Source organism: Pseudochaenichthys georgianus, chromosome 3 (assembly GCF_902827115.2).
Source record: "Pseudochaenichthys georgianus chromosome 3, fPseGeo1.2, whole genome shotgun sequence".
In the NCBI taxonomy this organism is placed as follows: Eukaryota; Metazoa; Chordata; class Actinopteri; order Perciformes; family Channichthyidae; genus Pseudochaenichthys; species Pseudochaenichthys georgianus.
Window position 1 is genome coordinate 7,519,547 of NC_047505.1, and position 15,769 is coordinate 7,535,315.

General features: G+C 39.0%; 1 protein-coding gene and 1 long non-coding RNA gene across 2 annotated transcripts; both read right to left on the bottom strand.

Annotated features, from left to right (window-relative positions):
- Positions 1-8,500: 8,500 nt before the first annotated feature.
- LOC117462541 (uncharacterized) lies at positions 8,501-12,997 on the bottom strand. The gene is made up of 14 exons (XM_071202578.1): positions 12,920-12,997; positions 12,615-12,793; positions 12,357-12,450; positions 12,152-12,261; positions 11,758-11,883; positions 11,497-11,611; positions 11,331-11,393; positions 10,978-11,032; positions 10,679-10,770; positions 10,322-10,439; positions 10,079-10,180; positions 9,813-9,983; positions 9,389-9,565; positions 8,501-9,025 (listed from the first exon to the last, which is right to left on the bottom strand). Exons 1-14 carry the CDS (start codon positions 12,995-12,997, stop codon positions 8,814-8,816), a joined length of 1,692 nt encoding a protein of 563 aa, XP_071058679.1. The 3' UTR covers positions 8,501-8,813.
- A 954-nt stretch (positions 12,998-13,951) lies between these two features.
- On the bottom strand, positions 13,952-15,332 carry LOC139433020 (uncharacterized). The gene is made up of 4 exons (XR_011642584.1): positions 15,173-15,332; positions 14,853-14,982; positions 14,403-14,477; positions 13,952-14,100 (listed from the first exon to the last, which is right to left on the bottom strand). It is a non-coding gene; the product is annotated as an uncharacterized lncRNA (long non-coding RNA).
- Positions 15,333-15,769: the final 437 nt, after the last annotated feature.

A 15,769-nucleotide genomic window follows, 5' to 3' on the forward strand; every position in this document is an offset into this window, starting at 1 on the left:
GTGAGACTAAAAAAGAAAATGGACAAATTCCAAAGCCAGCAGAAGCAGTGGTTGTCATCCAAGACTAAAAACAGAATAATGTCCCACGTTCTTGATGACGCCGCCCTTCTGGTATGTAGTTTACAGAATTATCTCATTCACCAAAAGTGTGAAAAGTAGTTTTATTACTTTGACAGAGGATTATAAATTAACTGGTATTGCTTCACATCCACATTATTAATTGTATCATTAATGAGAATATAATTCATGATTAATGATTTTCAAACAAAATTAACTATTATGTGTATGAAGTTTAGGAAGTGTCTCATAAGTTAAAAATCCCAAATGTATCCAACAAAACATTATGAACAAATCATTGTTTTTATTATGATGTCAGGATATTAGTGTAGATGATTTATTTTGATGCTACTTCAGGGCAAGCTTGCAGATAAATTCAAATGTAAACAACAGTTTTGTGTATTTATCTAATTAATCTCTCGACCTCTCAACAATTATTTTCCCAGCTGGAAAAGTTACATGCCCTTGGCTTGAAGCCCCTGCTGCTGCTGGCGTATCCCCCTACCAAGCGGGTGCCACGGGCATATAAAACAAAGGTTTTGATGCCCATGCATGCCCAGCTGAGCACATCAGCCAAGACATGCCTCGACAATGTGGAGGCCATCTATAAACTGATGGTTGCAGGTGAGATTGCATTTATTTAATAACCATCTGCACGAGTCACTCGTGCATATATTAACTATCTGTTATACAATGTGTGGTGTTGATTTGTCCTGTTTATTTCAAAGCAAGCAACAAAGAGTCATTTTAAAAAGCTGGGGTCTCATGTATAACTGTTATGTATGCACACAACAGGGCTTGAAAGAGGTGTATGCCACTTCCCATGCAAAAGTTGTAATCTATATTTTGAAATTTTTTTACAGAAGATTATGGTGACAGGGGAAACTGTCTATGCAGATGGTATAAGGTGGTGAATTGAAGCCAGATTGTAGAAATACATGTTATAAGCATCATTATACATATAATAAAGCCTCTCACATATTTAATGTCAGTTACTATCACACGTTTCTAAAGATCCTACATTCAAACCATCAGTGTTATTTGTGCATATGCTTGTGAGCCATAACTAATTCCATAAGCATCTTTCAATTGTAAAAGAAGTAAGCCAACTCAAATCTCAAATAAAATTCCACTTTGTATTTCATCAGCACTGTCCTCGCCATCGGAGCGCAGAGGAGATGGTTGAAAACAGTATAGTACTGACACTCATGGTCAGTTGTGGAGCGCACCACAGCTGATGACAAAAATCCAAGATAACATGAAATAGCAGTAAACAATAGCAGAACAGGTGAGAGTACCAGACTATCTCCAATGCGTTCTGTGGTGCACAAAGAGCGCGCTGAAGACACTGCGGCCCCCCACACACGTCTTCTCAAGTGACCTCACCCAGCACATCTTCCCCACCTACACATTTGGATGGCAAAGTCTAGAAGTAAAGGCCAGTGACAGCTCTCGCACAATTTCACATATGAGTCCTAATTATATTGCTGGCCAAAATTAAATAATACATTTTGTTCACTTATCAAACTTCCATTTTCCAATGATAACCCAGTGTGGGGGATACCATTAACTTTTGCAAATATTGAAGCGATCATTGATTGCCTGTAAACATTTAATTACTGTATGATACTCGTAATGCTGCATGGTGGACCACTGGCACTGCTAGGACGCCCTCGAATGTAAGAATTAAGAGGGGACAAGTGTTTGGGGACCTCCTCCACCACAATCAGAGTCACAGTCACATAGTCAGAACAAATGGTATCTTCTTCAAATAAATTGCGTTGAGCAGTGGCTCTGTGGACAACCCTCAGCTGCTCTGGCTGCTCTGCCCTGATGCCAAGCAGATACCTGTGGGTGACATCATACTCAATCAATCTTTTTTTTTACAGTTTAGGTTGATTAGGGTGCCTTTGTTTGCATGTTTTTCACATTGGCCTAATTTCATATTTTATAATGTATGTGTGTGTATTCCATGTTCCTGTTTTCGAACATTCAAGTGTTCAAAGGTGTTATTGTCATATGCACAGCTACAGCGTAGTTGTTGGCAATGACAATCTTAACTCCCAGGCTCCTCCAAACAATGCAGCATACAAATAGTACAAGAAGAAATAAAATAGTGCAAGAAGAAACTAGTCCAACAACGTAGGTGCAAAACTTACATGCAGGAATAAGTCAAATATATACGTATAAAATAGAATAAGATAAAACAGAAAGTAAAATGAAATACTTAATATGGGGAGGCATGAATGAAAAGGTTGTATAAACAGATGTGGATATGTATAAATATATTATATATGAACAGATAACTAACCAATGCAACATTTATGGTATTATACATAATAAATAAATATGTGGGGCTTTTAAACAGATTTGTACTACAAACCCTTGTAGGTTGGACACGACTCAACCCAGACCAAGAGGAGCACCCTGACACACCAACACCACCCCAGACCCACCCAACCAACTGCCCGATGGAAGCTACATCTTAAATTTGGTGCCATGTGATCCATCACCCATCACCCATAACCAGCAACCCACAGGAAACAGGCCGATCCACCACCAAACCAGGCTCCCAGCACCAACCACCATCACACCAGGCTCCCAGCACCCCCCACCATACCACAGGCTCCCAGCACCACCCACCACCAAACCAGGCTCCCATCACCCACCCACCCACCAAACCAGGCTCCCAGCACCCACCCACCATCACACCAGGCTCCCAGCACCCACCCCCTCACCATCACAACCAAGGCTCCCAGCACCCACCCCACCACCAAACCAGGCTCCCATCACCCACCCACCACCAACCAGGCTCCCAGCACCACCCACCACCAAACCAGGCTCTCCCAGCACCCACCCACCACCAAAACAGGCTCCATCACCCAGGATCCCCAGCCCCACCCACATCACACCGGTTCAAATGATGCTGGAACCATCCAACACCAAATCCCACCAATTGCGGCAGCCACGTAAAAGAACCAAAACAATGAAAGGTATGTTTAGCTTGTATTCTACTCACATGTAGATGCCACATAAGCATCAGTAAGTTAATGTTGCGATTTTTGTAACGTTCCAAACATTGATTTATTAAAGGCTGGACTCATATTTGCCTTCAAATGTTATGCATGGATTGCTATGATTTATGTTTCGGGCACACAATGCATATTTTGGAGTTAAAACAAAGACACAACAGAGTAACCTGTATGTATGTTGTCTGATAAGCTGAAGTCACATTCATTAAAACCTTTCTATTACTTTATAATTGAATAGAAAGCTTGCACATCCTTGCTTAATGTAATATTAGTGCTACAGACCCCAAGTACTAGTGTAATGATATAAGACTAAAACATATCCACTCAGTAGAAAGCAATGTAGATGTAATCAGTCCATTAGCAGACACAGCAACATCCCGACAGGAATGGCAGAGAAGCTAAGCTTCTGAATAAAAGCATGTTGTAGACTCTTAAACTTCTGATGATTGCTCAGCTAGGAAACACTAAATGTGCTTATGTCACACAGTGGACATTGTGTGTGCATTCTGAGATGACGCCTATAACAAAACGTACTTTACCTGTTCTGCACAATTTGTGCAAATAATGTATTCCATACAATTACAGATTGCTCTCACAACCATCTCGAGGTGTTCCCTGTCCGCAACATAATAAAGACAAGGAACGAAAGGTAGGATAATGATTACCTGGATGACAGTGTTTACTGTTGGATAACTTTTCTGAATTTGGTATAGCAATTGCTTTATCGGACCTTGAAGGAATGCTGTTGTCCAATTCACAATAGTAAGCTATTTGTGTAAACATCCTGTAAATCCCTCTAGTCGGCCAGATGTCTTTTTTCATGACTATTTTTTTAAATATATGCAAACTATTTGAACAATACATATATTATAAGTACTTGTGAAAGTACAACATTCAAATAACATACAGATGTACACTGTCTTTGTCTGCCTACCACGGGGGGGACGGAGCACCTTTATGACTGGGAGCCCTTGCACCATTTGGTATGTTAATTTGCTTTTGTACAATTACATCTATGTGTACATTTGTGGTAATTGTTGGCATGCCATTATCTTAGGTGGCATTTGTTAAAGTTCTGCTGTCTGTAGCACCAGCTATACACAAGTTATTTTAAATGTGCAAAGTCCACACTAAACGATAAATTGAAACCTAGGTAGTTTATTTATTTATTTATTACACCACAGAGACACCAGGTTCATGTTAGCTACTCTGGCGTTAAGTCCACACTTACTAAAGTATTAGTAAATAATCACCAAACAACAACATAAATGTAAAGGAACTAGGACAAAGAATCATGATTAGACATTCATCTTCAGATAGTGTAAATTAACAACAGTGATGACAATCAAGTGGGTGAAACCGTAAACTAGAACAAAGGGAAATATATCGGTACCCTATTATTGGGCAGATAAATTGTAACGTAACAAACGCATCGTGATATAATTTCCCCAAGGGGATCTATAGACTGTTTGTTATCTATCAAATGCTATTTTATCCCTTATCTTAGAATACAATGTGCCTGTTGGAGGAGTTATTATTCACTTGAAATGTTGTGCTGTAAGGCTCTAGGGATGCAATGATTTTACATTTTGATGCTATGATAATAGTCTGAGGAAACATCACCTTTGGGTTTTACAACTATTACACTAAGGAATGGATGAATGTGTACTTATAATTAGAGGCTTTATAGGATTTTTCCACAACATTTTGGCATGTTCAGCTGCTGTGCCTATTTACCTTTGTTAACACGATTAACCCGTTTTCCATATTTTTCAATGAGCAACAGTTGCTGTAATGAACCTTAACATACCATAATGTAGTTTTTTAGAGAGTGATAACAAAAACACTCAGTGTAGCTGAACTGTTAAAAGTGACATTGGTTAATCGCTGCATCCATACAGTGGAATACCAAATACTTCATACAACACTGCACTTGTCTTCAAACGTTTATAAAACAGTATACAAATGTTACAGTAGCCTAATGAAAATCAATTGAATGTGTATTACTGCTCACTAATTCTTCTTCACCCTCCCTTTATTTTTATTTCTTTCTCAGTGGTATGTCCTGGCCTCCATCCTGGCAAGCAGCCTGATTCCCACCCCATGCAAATCCCATTGCCAAACAAACCAATAAATGTTTTGGTGTTTGTATGGAATTAATAAAGTGCAACAGTTTAACAACTGCAACAGACTTAACATTGTTTTGACTTGAAGGATCCCTGTATGCATTGTTTTATGGCCACTGGCAATTAATTTCACAGGTGAATTGCATATTGATGTAAAATGAAGCTAAGCGCAAATTCTTTCAGGAAGACGGGGTATATATAATATATATAATATATATACTGTATATATACATTCACTCCGTAGCTGCATATAATCAGCTCATCACAGGCGTTCTCTTCTTTAACATATTACATTCACCTCATTCTCCAGCAGCCAATCACTGTGCTGCAGCCAAACTTTAAAATGGCAGTCAGCTGTGATTTCAGGTGTTCATGCTTCCGCCCGCCTCCTCCTCGTCCACCTCCTTTCATCACATCCAGTGCCAGGAGAGCTAATCCAAAGACCTCATCACACCCCCTCTTCATCCCATCTCCTCATCAAATCCAGATCTTCAGCATCACCACCAGTGGCTAGACCCCGGAGGGGTTCCCTATATGCTCACAGCTGCATTTCCCCCTTTAGATATACCATTTCATGATCGGGGTCTAATCGCCGAAGACTTAACATTTAACGTATGGCATGTGTCAATAAATGTTCTTTAAACAAAATGAAGTCTCTCCTGATTGAAATATACAGAAGCAGCCCACAAACGGTCCTTGAGTTGATAGTACATTATTGAAAACATTAATAACAGAATGCTTAATGCACAACATATCAAGAAATAAGTAGCCAATGCTTCAATCCTTTGAGAATACACTGTTTGTAGGCTATTTTAATTTAATAATACATTACATTTATAAAGTGCTTCTCCTGGTCCTCAAAGCGCTTACAAGCAAGTAAAACAAAAATAACAACAAAAGTAGAAAGTGCTAAACTAGGTGGAATAAGGGAAAGGGGTTAGTTGATTAGGAGTTGAAGGCAAGAGTGAAAAGGTGAGTTTTGAGAGATTGTTTGAATGATGTTGACGGATCTGACGTGGCTGGAGAGGGAGTGGGTAGAGGCTGCTGCGAAGGCCCTGTCACCCTAGGTCTGGAGCTTTGTCCTGATGGGCTGCAGTAGGTTAGCTTCAGCTAACATCTGAGGCGACGGGGGGGGGGCAAGGTTGTTAAGGGCTTTGAAAGTGAAAAGTGATATTTTAAAGTCAATGCGGTGTTTGATGGGGAGCTCTTGGTGGGAGGAATGTAGTGTTATTATTCTTTCTCCAGTTAACTAAGCTACGCTGAAGTGCCAGTAGATAACTTCTAAATATCAGTACAGGGGCTTCAATGGTTTTTTACTCGTTTTTTTGTGGTCTTTTTGGACAGCGGAAGGCTAGATTACCCATGATCCTCAGCCACCGTTGCCGTGGAAACGGAGCCGGTCCACTCTCCGCTACCTGCATAACCCTAATTTATTTCAGATACCAAACACACTTTTTCCGAAGATTGGTGTCACAAATATCAAAACAATATATGTGTCGATAACGAAATACATCCATCATAAACTAAACTGGAAACAGCAGTATAATTTGTCTTGTTAACACTTTAAAGTTGACAGTTTTTTTTAACCCGTACCGCCTAGTGGTTAAAGCACGTTATTGAATTTGTTTGTTGAATTATGTTATATTTCATAGTACATACATAGGGGGAAAGTAGAAGGTCAATCATATAAATATAGATGAAAATATCAAGAAGATACTGTTGTGATCTCTACAATAAAACAGTTTAGTGCCGGACATCCAAAGATATTAATAGGAGGATGTGCAAAACAGACAAACTAAATAGGCTTCATTTAAACATTAAAGATTACTTTAAATTAAGGTCTTCTTTTAAATAAGAAAAAAGCTTTGGGGGTATCTACAGACCAATATTAAGTCTGACAAAGTGCTTAACGTTTAATATATTGCATAGTTTGTTTTGGAACTTGACAATCAACTTTCCTGCAATGTTAACTAAGTTGAAGCACTTATTTTAACTGATATTATACATATGTAGTATACTCTTATAAGATGTATGTAGATATAATAAGAAATGTGCAGAATATGACAGTTTAATGGTGGAGGGATACACACATATCGATAGATGTCTTGTAATGCACTGTTGAGGAACCTGCGACCAAAGTTCTTAATCTCTGACCTTTTTAATCTCCGACCTTGTCAGGTATTGAACATCCAATAAATGAGGAACAGAGAATTATTAAATATAAAACATAGAATTTGTGTGATCATACTAAATGATTTCTAAATAAACACCACTGCATATTTCCAACTGTTACACAATGCTGCTGTAACGAAAAAATGGCCCCGCTTCTGATCAATAAAGTATATCTTATCTTAAGCTGATCGATGGCTTCTGCCATATTTGCAAAATGTGCCTCTGAACCTTGACAAGTGCATGTTTCAGGCTTATCAATTAATGTAATGTAATGTTATCACAGGGGTCACAAACTTAAGACCAGCTGTTAAATAAAGCTCTTCTGACCTTAGCTGGCATGTGGGTATATATAGTAATACTGCCCATAATGGGCACAAGCAATTTTCACCCATTTATTAATTATATGTTTTAAATGTGATAACACCAATGTGTTTCGTATCCCCTAAACCTCCAGGGATGTATACAGTTTAATACTGGCAACTTCTTATTATGGGAAATACGAAAACGTCTTTTAAAACTACAATTCCCAGTAGAGACGTGCTATAGAACATGCAAAACCTATGTGCGAAACACACAGCACGTGTAGTTCTGGTGACGGGGTGGGGGAGGGGGTGGACCCGTCCGACTTCAGTTTTGGACAGTCTGTCGTGGTTCCATTCCATTTCAAAGTGCTGTTGGACGCTCTGCGCACTGCCACTCCAATATCCAATCACAGAGCTTGAGGACTATCACGGGGGTTTGTCAAGCAAAGAAGAGAGAATACTTACTTCCGGGTGTAAAATGATCTAAAGCAACTACTATGAGCTGCTCCGACCCTCGGTCCTGACGGACTCCAAAAGTCCGACATTATACAATCAAACAAATAAACACAAGAATAATTGTGTGTTATTGTTGAGTAAATAACAGTGTGTGGTTTAGAAAATAATAGAAAATTAGAAGTACGAGTTGGGAGTGAGAATGTGTTGGTATTTACCCTGCATTATGCACGTTACTAATAAAGAATTATGTTATTGTATTGTATGTATTTACAATGTATTCACATTGTAAATAGTTCATAATCAACGAATGACAAAATGCAGTGACAAGAAAACAACCATTGTATAGCACTTGTTTGAGTAATAAGAGGCAGTTTAATATAAAGGCAAGGCAATTTATTTTCATACACATCAGCAAGTCAAAGCGCTTTAAATAAACGGAAGTACAAAATATAACACATTTTCACATTATTATGAACTCAGTCGGGCGAAACAAGTGCATAGTTTCATATTGTTCTCATATATAGTGTTTTAAAATGTCTTTATTTTGTAGGCCTTTAAGTGTGTTTTAAATGTGTTTTGTCATTATTATGGCGTGCGCCAGCGTGTGGACGTGACACGTCCCTTGTGAAAGAGCTCTCCAGTGCCTCTGTGTTGCTTGGCAGAAACCTTTACAGGTCTTCTTCCTCAGACTCAGGGCTAGTGTAGTCATTGTCATCCGACTCCTCAATGTCCTGCTGTAATTGAAGATCATGGCATTCCAAAGCGGCTACACCGCTGTACGCATGTACAGCCTGTTTGTGTTGGCTTTTGAGGAAGTGCCACCTCCGACTGAGGACACTCTTGAGCCCATGTGCAGCATCCTCTGTCAGGTCACCGAAATCTGTAGAGGAATAACCACACAGAAAAAGGGCTCAATGTAAACAAACCATGACAATTGTAAATCTCTTTGCATTGTACAATGCTGCATGTGTAAACATTACAAAGTAGGTACATCCATCTTAAACTGAAGGATGTTAGTATATATTGGGTGCCAAATGGGATATGTTGATTAATGTTTGATAAAGTGCTTGACAATTAGTCAATAGACAGAAAATAATCGATTATGATCTTGATGATGAATAGTTTCAGTAATTTACTATTTCACTTCGGCCTGACACAGTGACAGATGTGTTCTACTTATGTAAGACATGCAATGTGTTGAAGAGTGGATGAAAATATTCAAATGTTAAGATCTCAGACATACTGCTGGTTTTGATGCCCTCCAAAGTGTGTCCTCTCAGTGCTTCCACTTCTTGCACTTCCTTCAGAAGGAACATGATGTGCTGCGACATCTCTTTCACCAGGATGCTCTGCTCCTCCTCCAAACGTCTGACCAGCATTACCTGGTCAAAGACAGACCTCTTCAACCTGAAGGTGTTGCCTTTAGGTTGAGGAAAGGAATGGAGTAGTGGACAAGGAATATTTATTCATAAATTATATTATTACAGAATGATTTTCATTTCTGAGACACAAATCTTTGTAGCGATAGCATTGGTTCTCTATAATGTAAACTCATTACAAATATTATATATTTGCAGGTATCACCATTGCTTTTTCTGCCCCATGATAAACTGTAATATTTTGGTATGGACTAAAAAAACAACAAGCCAAACTAGCAATTATCCTACCATTTGCATGCCTCTCCCATGGTAGGATGTAGCCCTCTGTCAGACTGCAAGCCAACTCCTCGTCAATCTGTTCTTCCTGCACTCCGGTGTTGTATTGCACAACTTTTTCGCGAAGCTTCTTTTTCAGCTCTCTCATTCTCTTCCTCTTTCTTTGCCTTGCCTGGTTGCTGTCTGCAAAGTGAAACGGAAACAAAACTGTGTCATGGTGCCAGAATGTTTTTGTTGTTTTTGAAGTGTAATTTCAATAACTACGTTTGACAACAAACCATGCTGACGATACAGATCTTGCTTCCTGCGCAAAAGAGTGACGGTGATGTTCTCAATATCCACCCTCAGTCCTTCAGTGCACCCTGGGGCGTAAACTCTCTCTAAATAGTTGCAATAAAACGATTGGAGAAGAGATACAATCAGTGACAGTCTCAGTTTCAACATATAGCCAACTTATATTGTATGTCTAAACTTACAGTAATTAACAGATGTATATATGGAGAACTTGTGGTATGTCTTACCTGTGACCGCCCATTGCCTGACATCATACACCCACTGCTGTATGGTCTCCTGATCAAGGTTGTGCTCCTTTTTGAAGTCGCTGAAGCTGGCAGCTTCCACCTTTGCCCTCTCTGTGATCTTTACAAAAAAAGAAAATGTCAGAGCAAAAGCGCCATGCAACACCATAATGCAAAGAGCACCAGTTTTCAGTACAAGACCTTCAGAAGAACAGTTGAAACATTCCATGACACCACCTGACTTGCAAGAGGAAGTGTGGATCAGGGAGAACATCATGTATATAGCCATGAGGTTACATTGCAGACATCCTTCATAAATATGTAATGTCAGATGAGAAGACAATTGTAATTTGCCCTTACTTTGACATATCTGTGTGCTAAAACGTGATGAAGGTTGTCCCTCTTCCTTCTGTTCCAGCCCATGGCCTGTTGAGTGAGCATGTTCACTCTTCCTAAAAAACACAAAAATATATCCACAAACAAAAAAGTAAGTATTCACATCAAAAAGGAAACACTGAGTGAGAAACCTGATAGACATGACTAAACCCAATCGTTAAAAGGTTGTTGAACTGGTAATACACCAATAATGTGTTTACGGAGGGAACTCTCTGTAACATACTATCAGGGCTGCCTTATCACAGTGTAGTGTTAATACCAACCTGATTTTGTCATGTATTTTGTGACCAGAGCTGCCCTGGAGAGAAAGCTGTTCACCTATAATGAATGTTACAATTAATGTTCGGTCACCATTACATAACAATATTACCTACACATCATAGATCTTGAACTGGATGGTTTGAGAGAAAACGTGTGTACTGACTTCCTACAATGTGCATGCATTTATTGTTGCTGAACATATGAGCTGCCTATCTTTCATTTGAACTCAGACATAAAGGATATGCTTTAAACTAATCAATAGGCTTGTCACTGAGATGACACATACATATTTGTACTGCTTTCTATTAAGACCTCTTGTATCCATACAGTTATAATAATGCCATTAATAACATACCTGCTCTACTTCCTCTCCCACTGTGTTTCCTGCCCCGTCCTGACTTCTGCCACCCCATCTCACCTGCAACACAGCGCAAATAGTGTTATATAGCAACGTTTTTGATATCCAATAAGGCATGCCATGCACAACATTAAAAATCCTTTGCATTAAAGATGTTATGTACCTCGCATTTTGCTGTATGGGCTTTAGCATGCATCACGCTAAGAAATGGCCTCATTTCTGTCAACGGCAGAAGCTCTGGTAATCCCTCGGCTATTTTATTAAGGTATGGCCAGTACCTAAGAAGCAGGAGCAGCATTTTGTGATTGAGTGTTACAAAGATACACTTTTAATTGACATGACAACAATATCATCTAAAATGACTGCTGAGGCATAGGCCATTTTAAACATTGTTGTGGATGTGCAATATGACAGTGAGGATTACCTGCATGTTACATCCATACAGAAGAAGTCAACATTTGCCTTCTTGGACATCTCTTTTTGGAGAAACATTGGGTACCCGTATATTTCTCCACGGAAGTGGTTCAGTCCTCGTAAGAGAAACCCATGTCTGATTAATCAGAAGAACATCTAGTTGTTAATGATAAACGGACACAGCTAGGCCTGGCTTAAGCACTCATCTCTGTCAGGTGGCTATAACAACACATATCACTTGGATGCTACAAATGATGGATCAATTCCGCTCCACAATCAAAAGTGTTTAATGCTTCCAATTCTTACAAAGACTTAGACTTGGATTGCTATTAAAACTGAAATAATGAGACCAGACTCAAGGACCAAACACATATACACACACAGACACACTTACAAACACATACCTGCAAACTGCCACTTGAATGCCCTCCTCGTCTATCTGGGCACCAGACTTTTTTGACATCTCTCTGCCAGCGGTGAATTTGGCAGTACCACAGACGGCACTGTCATTTCCCTATAAAGTCAGTTTATTACACACAAGTTTTGACAGATATAAAAAAGAACACCACAGGTGTAACTGCAACTATCATAATAAGAAAAAAAACGTACACTTTTCATGTTGCCTCTGACAAGGTCAACAAATGTTGCGACTTCCTCATCCTTGGCCAGGAACAAGCCCTCATAGATTGGCGGCTCCTCAGTCCTGTCCATGATAAGTTAACATACAAGTTAATAATACAAATCACAAAGCACTACATTACTATGATTTGTTTTAATGTCTGTTATGGCTACTCAAACACAACCCCAAGGGCTACTATTTGTATTAGCGGTGTGTTCTTTATCATTTTCATTAATACTTATCCCTACCCTTTTGACTTGGAAAAGCGGTAATGCTTGCGGTTTCCATCACAGCAGACAGCCAACATGTCTGGAGAACATGCTGGACAAACAAAGTGATGGACCTGGCACATATCCTCTTGTTTGTACTGACAGAAGCAAAACTCGAAGAAGCTTCGCTGAAATGTATCAGCACAGATACTACCTGTCTGTATATTGATTTAAAAAAAGTGGATTAGTAATTGTTTTGAAAGCAATGCCAACAATTTATGATATGGTATACAGTAATATGATATTGTTTTTTGTATGTTTCCGTGTAATTCAGGCAGATTTACCCGTCCAGCTTGAACAGATCTGTGCTCCAACATTTTCAGAAATGCCTGCCTGGACATGGCTGGTGCTGTCACCTTCATGTGCTCGAATGAGGTGAACACATCATATTTGTAAAGCGTCTGGCAGCTGGTGCTAGCTGGCCAGTACCGATACAAAAGCAGGTCTTTAACCTCAGGAGTCCATTCTGCAGAGCAGGATGGACAGGATTTCCGAGGCAAGCAGACATTGTATCGTCCTGTGAACAAATGGAAAAAGTAAAGGTATTTCGGTAATTAAAATGTGAGTTTGCCTTAAAATATTGGATTTTATACATATATACATAGATATGCATATATGATATATTAGCTATAAATCCAGGGTGTTGTCTGAAAATGACCAGGTGATAAAAATCTTTGCATTGCACAAAGTGGTAAAACTCTGCCGTACAATACTACTTGTACAAAAAGAAGGGCTTTCAGAACAACATACCGTTGATGGTGACCACAGAAATATGCTTCCAAGGAGTAACTGTGACGTCATCAGAGCATTCACAGATTGACCTTGGAGTAGGAACAGGCAGTTGACATACTGCAATATAGAAAATAAATTAGGAAGGGTGTATTTACAGTTTTTCCTTAATTCTCCAGATTATAAAGATATTCAATAAAATGTTGCATAACTTCCACATATCTTGCAGCCCTAGTCAAAACCAATCGTACTTTTTTCAATCAGCTATGTACACTTCCCATTCGCACTTAATTTTGGGAACTACATTATAATGGGACATTGTAATGTAATGTTAACCTTTACATACTTTGTTCACAAAACTGAGGCTGGCCATTTTCATCCACCACCACAGCAGTTGTAGGGGGAATGGGCTCCAGAAATCCATTGAACACAGCCTCTCTGTCATGGAAGATATTCCTCTTGTGGGCCTCCATGTCACAGGTTGCACAGAGGAACTCCATGTCCAGTGGAACACAGTCCAGGCACCTAATAGCCGCTTCTTCTGCACAGCATCTGTGGCACTTCTGAATGGCTATGCTCTCAGCTGAGAGTTTTGCATTAAAAAGCATTGGCCTAGCCGTTTTCATTTTCACATCTGTGAGAAGCTGCCTTTGTGCCCAGGCAGAAACCGTTCCGTCTGTTGCCTCCGGAACCTGGACTGTAGTTAGGGTGTCCCTTAACTCTTGGAGATGAGTTTCTAAAAAATAAAACAGCTGTTAAGCCGCCACCCTAAAACTGGTATGATGGATATTAAGGTAGTATACTGAACCACTTTTGAGTTGGAAAAATATATGCGGACTAATAATAGCAACATGCTATGAATCATCATATGCATCCAAAGCAATATTAGCAAGTGATACTTATACCAAATATGCATTCACTTGTCATGAAACAGTCAATACTCAATACTTTATTATGATTAACTAGATGAGTATAAAAATGGAAACATTGGGAAAAACTGTAGTGCCAGTCAACTGCTGTTATAATCAATATACTCACCAAGACTACCAAACTCTTGATGTTCTAGCTGAAGGCCTTCCTCATGCACAGGATCGTCTCTTCTGGCTTGTGAAGCTGCAGAGACAGTCATTTTTGCTTAACCCTTCAATCAATCTCAAATGACACCAATTAATTGTAATATGAAAATGCTCTGTAAGGACTGCAGGTAATTAAACTAAGAACATATTACCACAGCATCACAATGACAATTTACATTTGGCATACTTTTATCCAAATCGAGGTACACATTTAAAAAAATACAACACAGGCAAGGATTATCATCACAGGCTCTAAAAAAATATCTTGATTTCATTTGGAAATGTTTTAAAAATTGCAACAGATTTGTCAAGAGGTATCTTTAAATTACATAATTTCATACTGTGTACACCAAAATAACTTTGTTATGAATTATCTTTATTCTTAGAAATCATGATATAGTAAAGAACTAACCTGATGCGGGGCGTTGTGTTTCCCGTTGTCTCTCACGTCTGCGTGTGACCACTGGATTAGAAAGAGGTCTCTTCCTGCTTTTTCTTTTCTTTTCCGGAGGGATGGCAGGGGTTTCCGTGGCCATGGCAGTCTATATTTTTTCAGAGGTTGAGATCAACAACAAAGTTGTAATACAACATAAGACAGCAGCACTTATATTTGAGAAATTATTTAACGGTTGCATAAAATGGACTAACTGTCCCTTTACATTACATCAATAAAAAGCAATAGCAATGATTATATTACAGACTTGGGTATTTGCTTATCATGAAAAGCCTCACCCTGGCCTCAAGGAGATGAGCCTCGCTAATCAATGATGCCATGTGCACCGTGGCCTCATTGAGATCCTCAAAGACCCTCACTTCAGGGTTGAGGGACATGGCATACAAATAATACAAACAATACACAAAATGAAGAGTGAGAGAAAGACAGGAGAGTGATTAACAGACAAAGTGAGAGAGTGATTAAAAGAGAAAGTGAGAGAGTGATAGAAAGAGAGACAGTGAGAGAAAGAGTGGCTCTTAAAAGTGCCGTTGGTTGTATATGTGTGTGTGTGTGTGGATATGTGTGTGTTGGTGATATTAAGTGTTGTAATGACGCTGTAAAACAGAAAAAAAGAAAAACATGATTAGGATTATTTAGAATAACAGTAACATCTGTGTAATACTCTATGCAATAATAATTAATCTGTGCATTACTCTATATGCAATAATAATGAATCTGAGCAATACTCTGGCATACATTATGCATTTATACTGTGCATATTGTTATATTATGCACTTGTTTTTCTTATATCTTCTACTATATATTTAAATTCTACAATGTAACAATCCCAATTTCCCACGGAGATCAATGAAGTATTTCTGATTCAGAGTGGG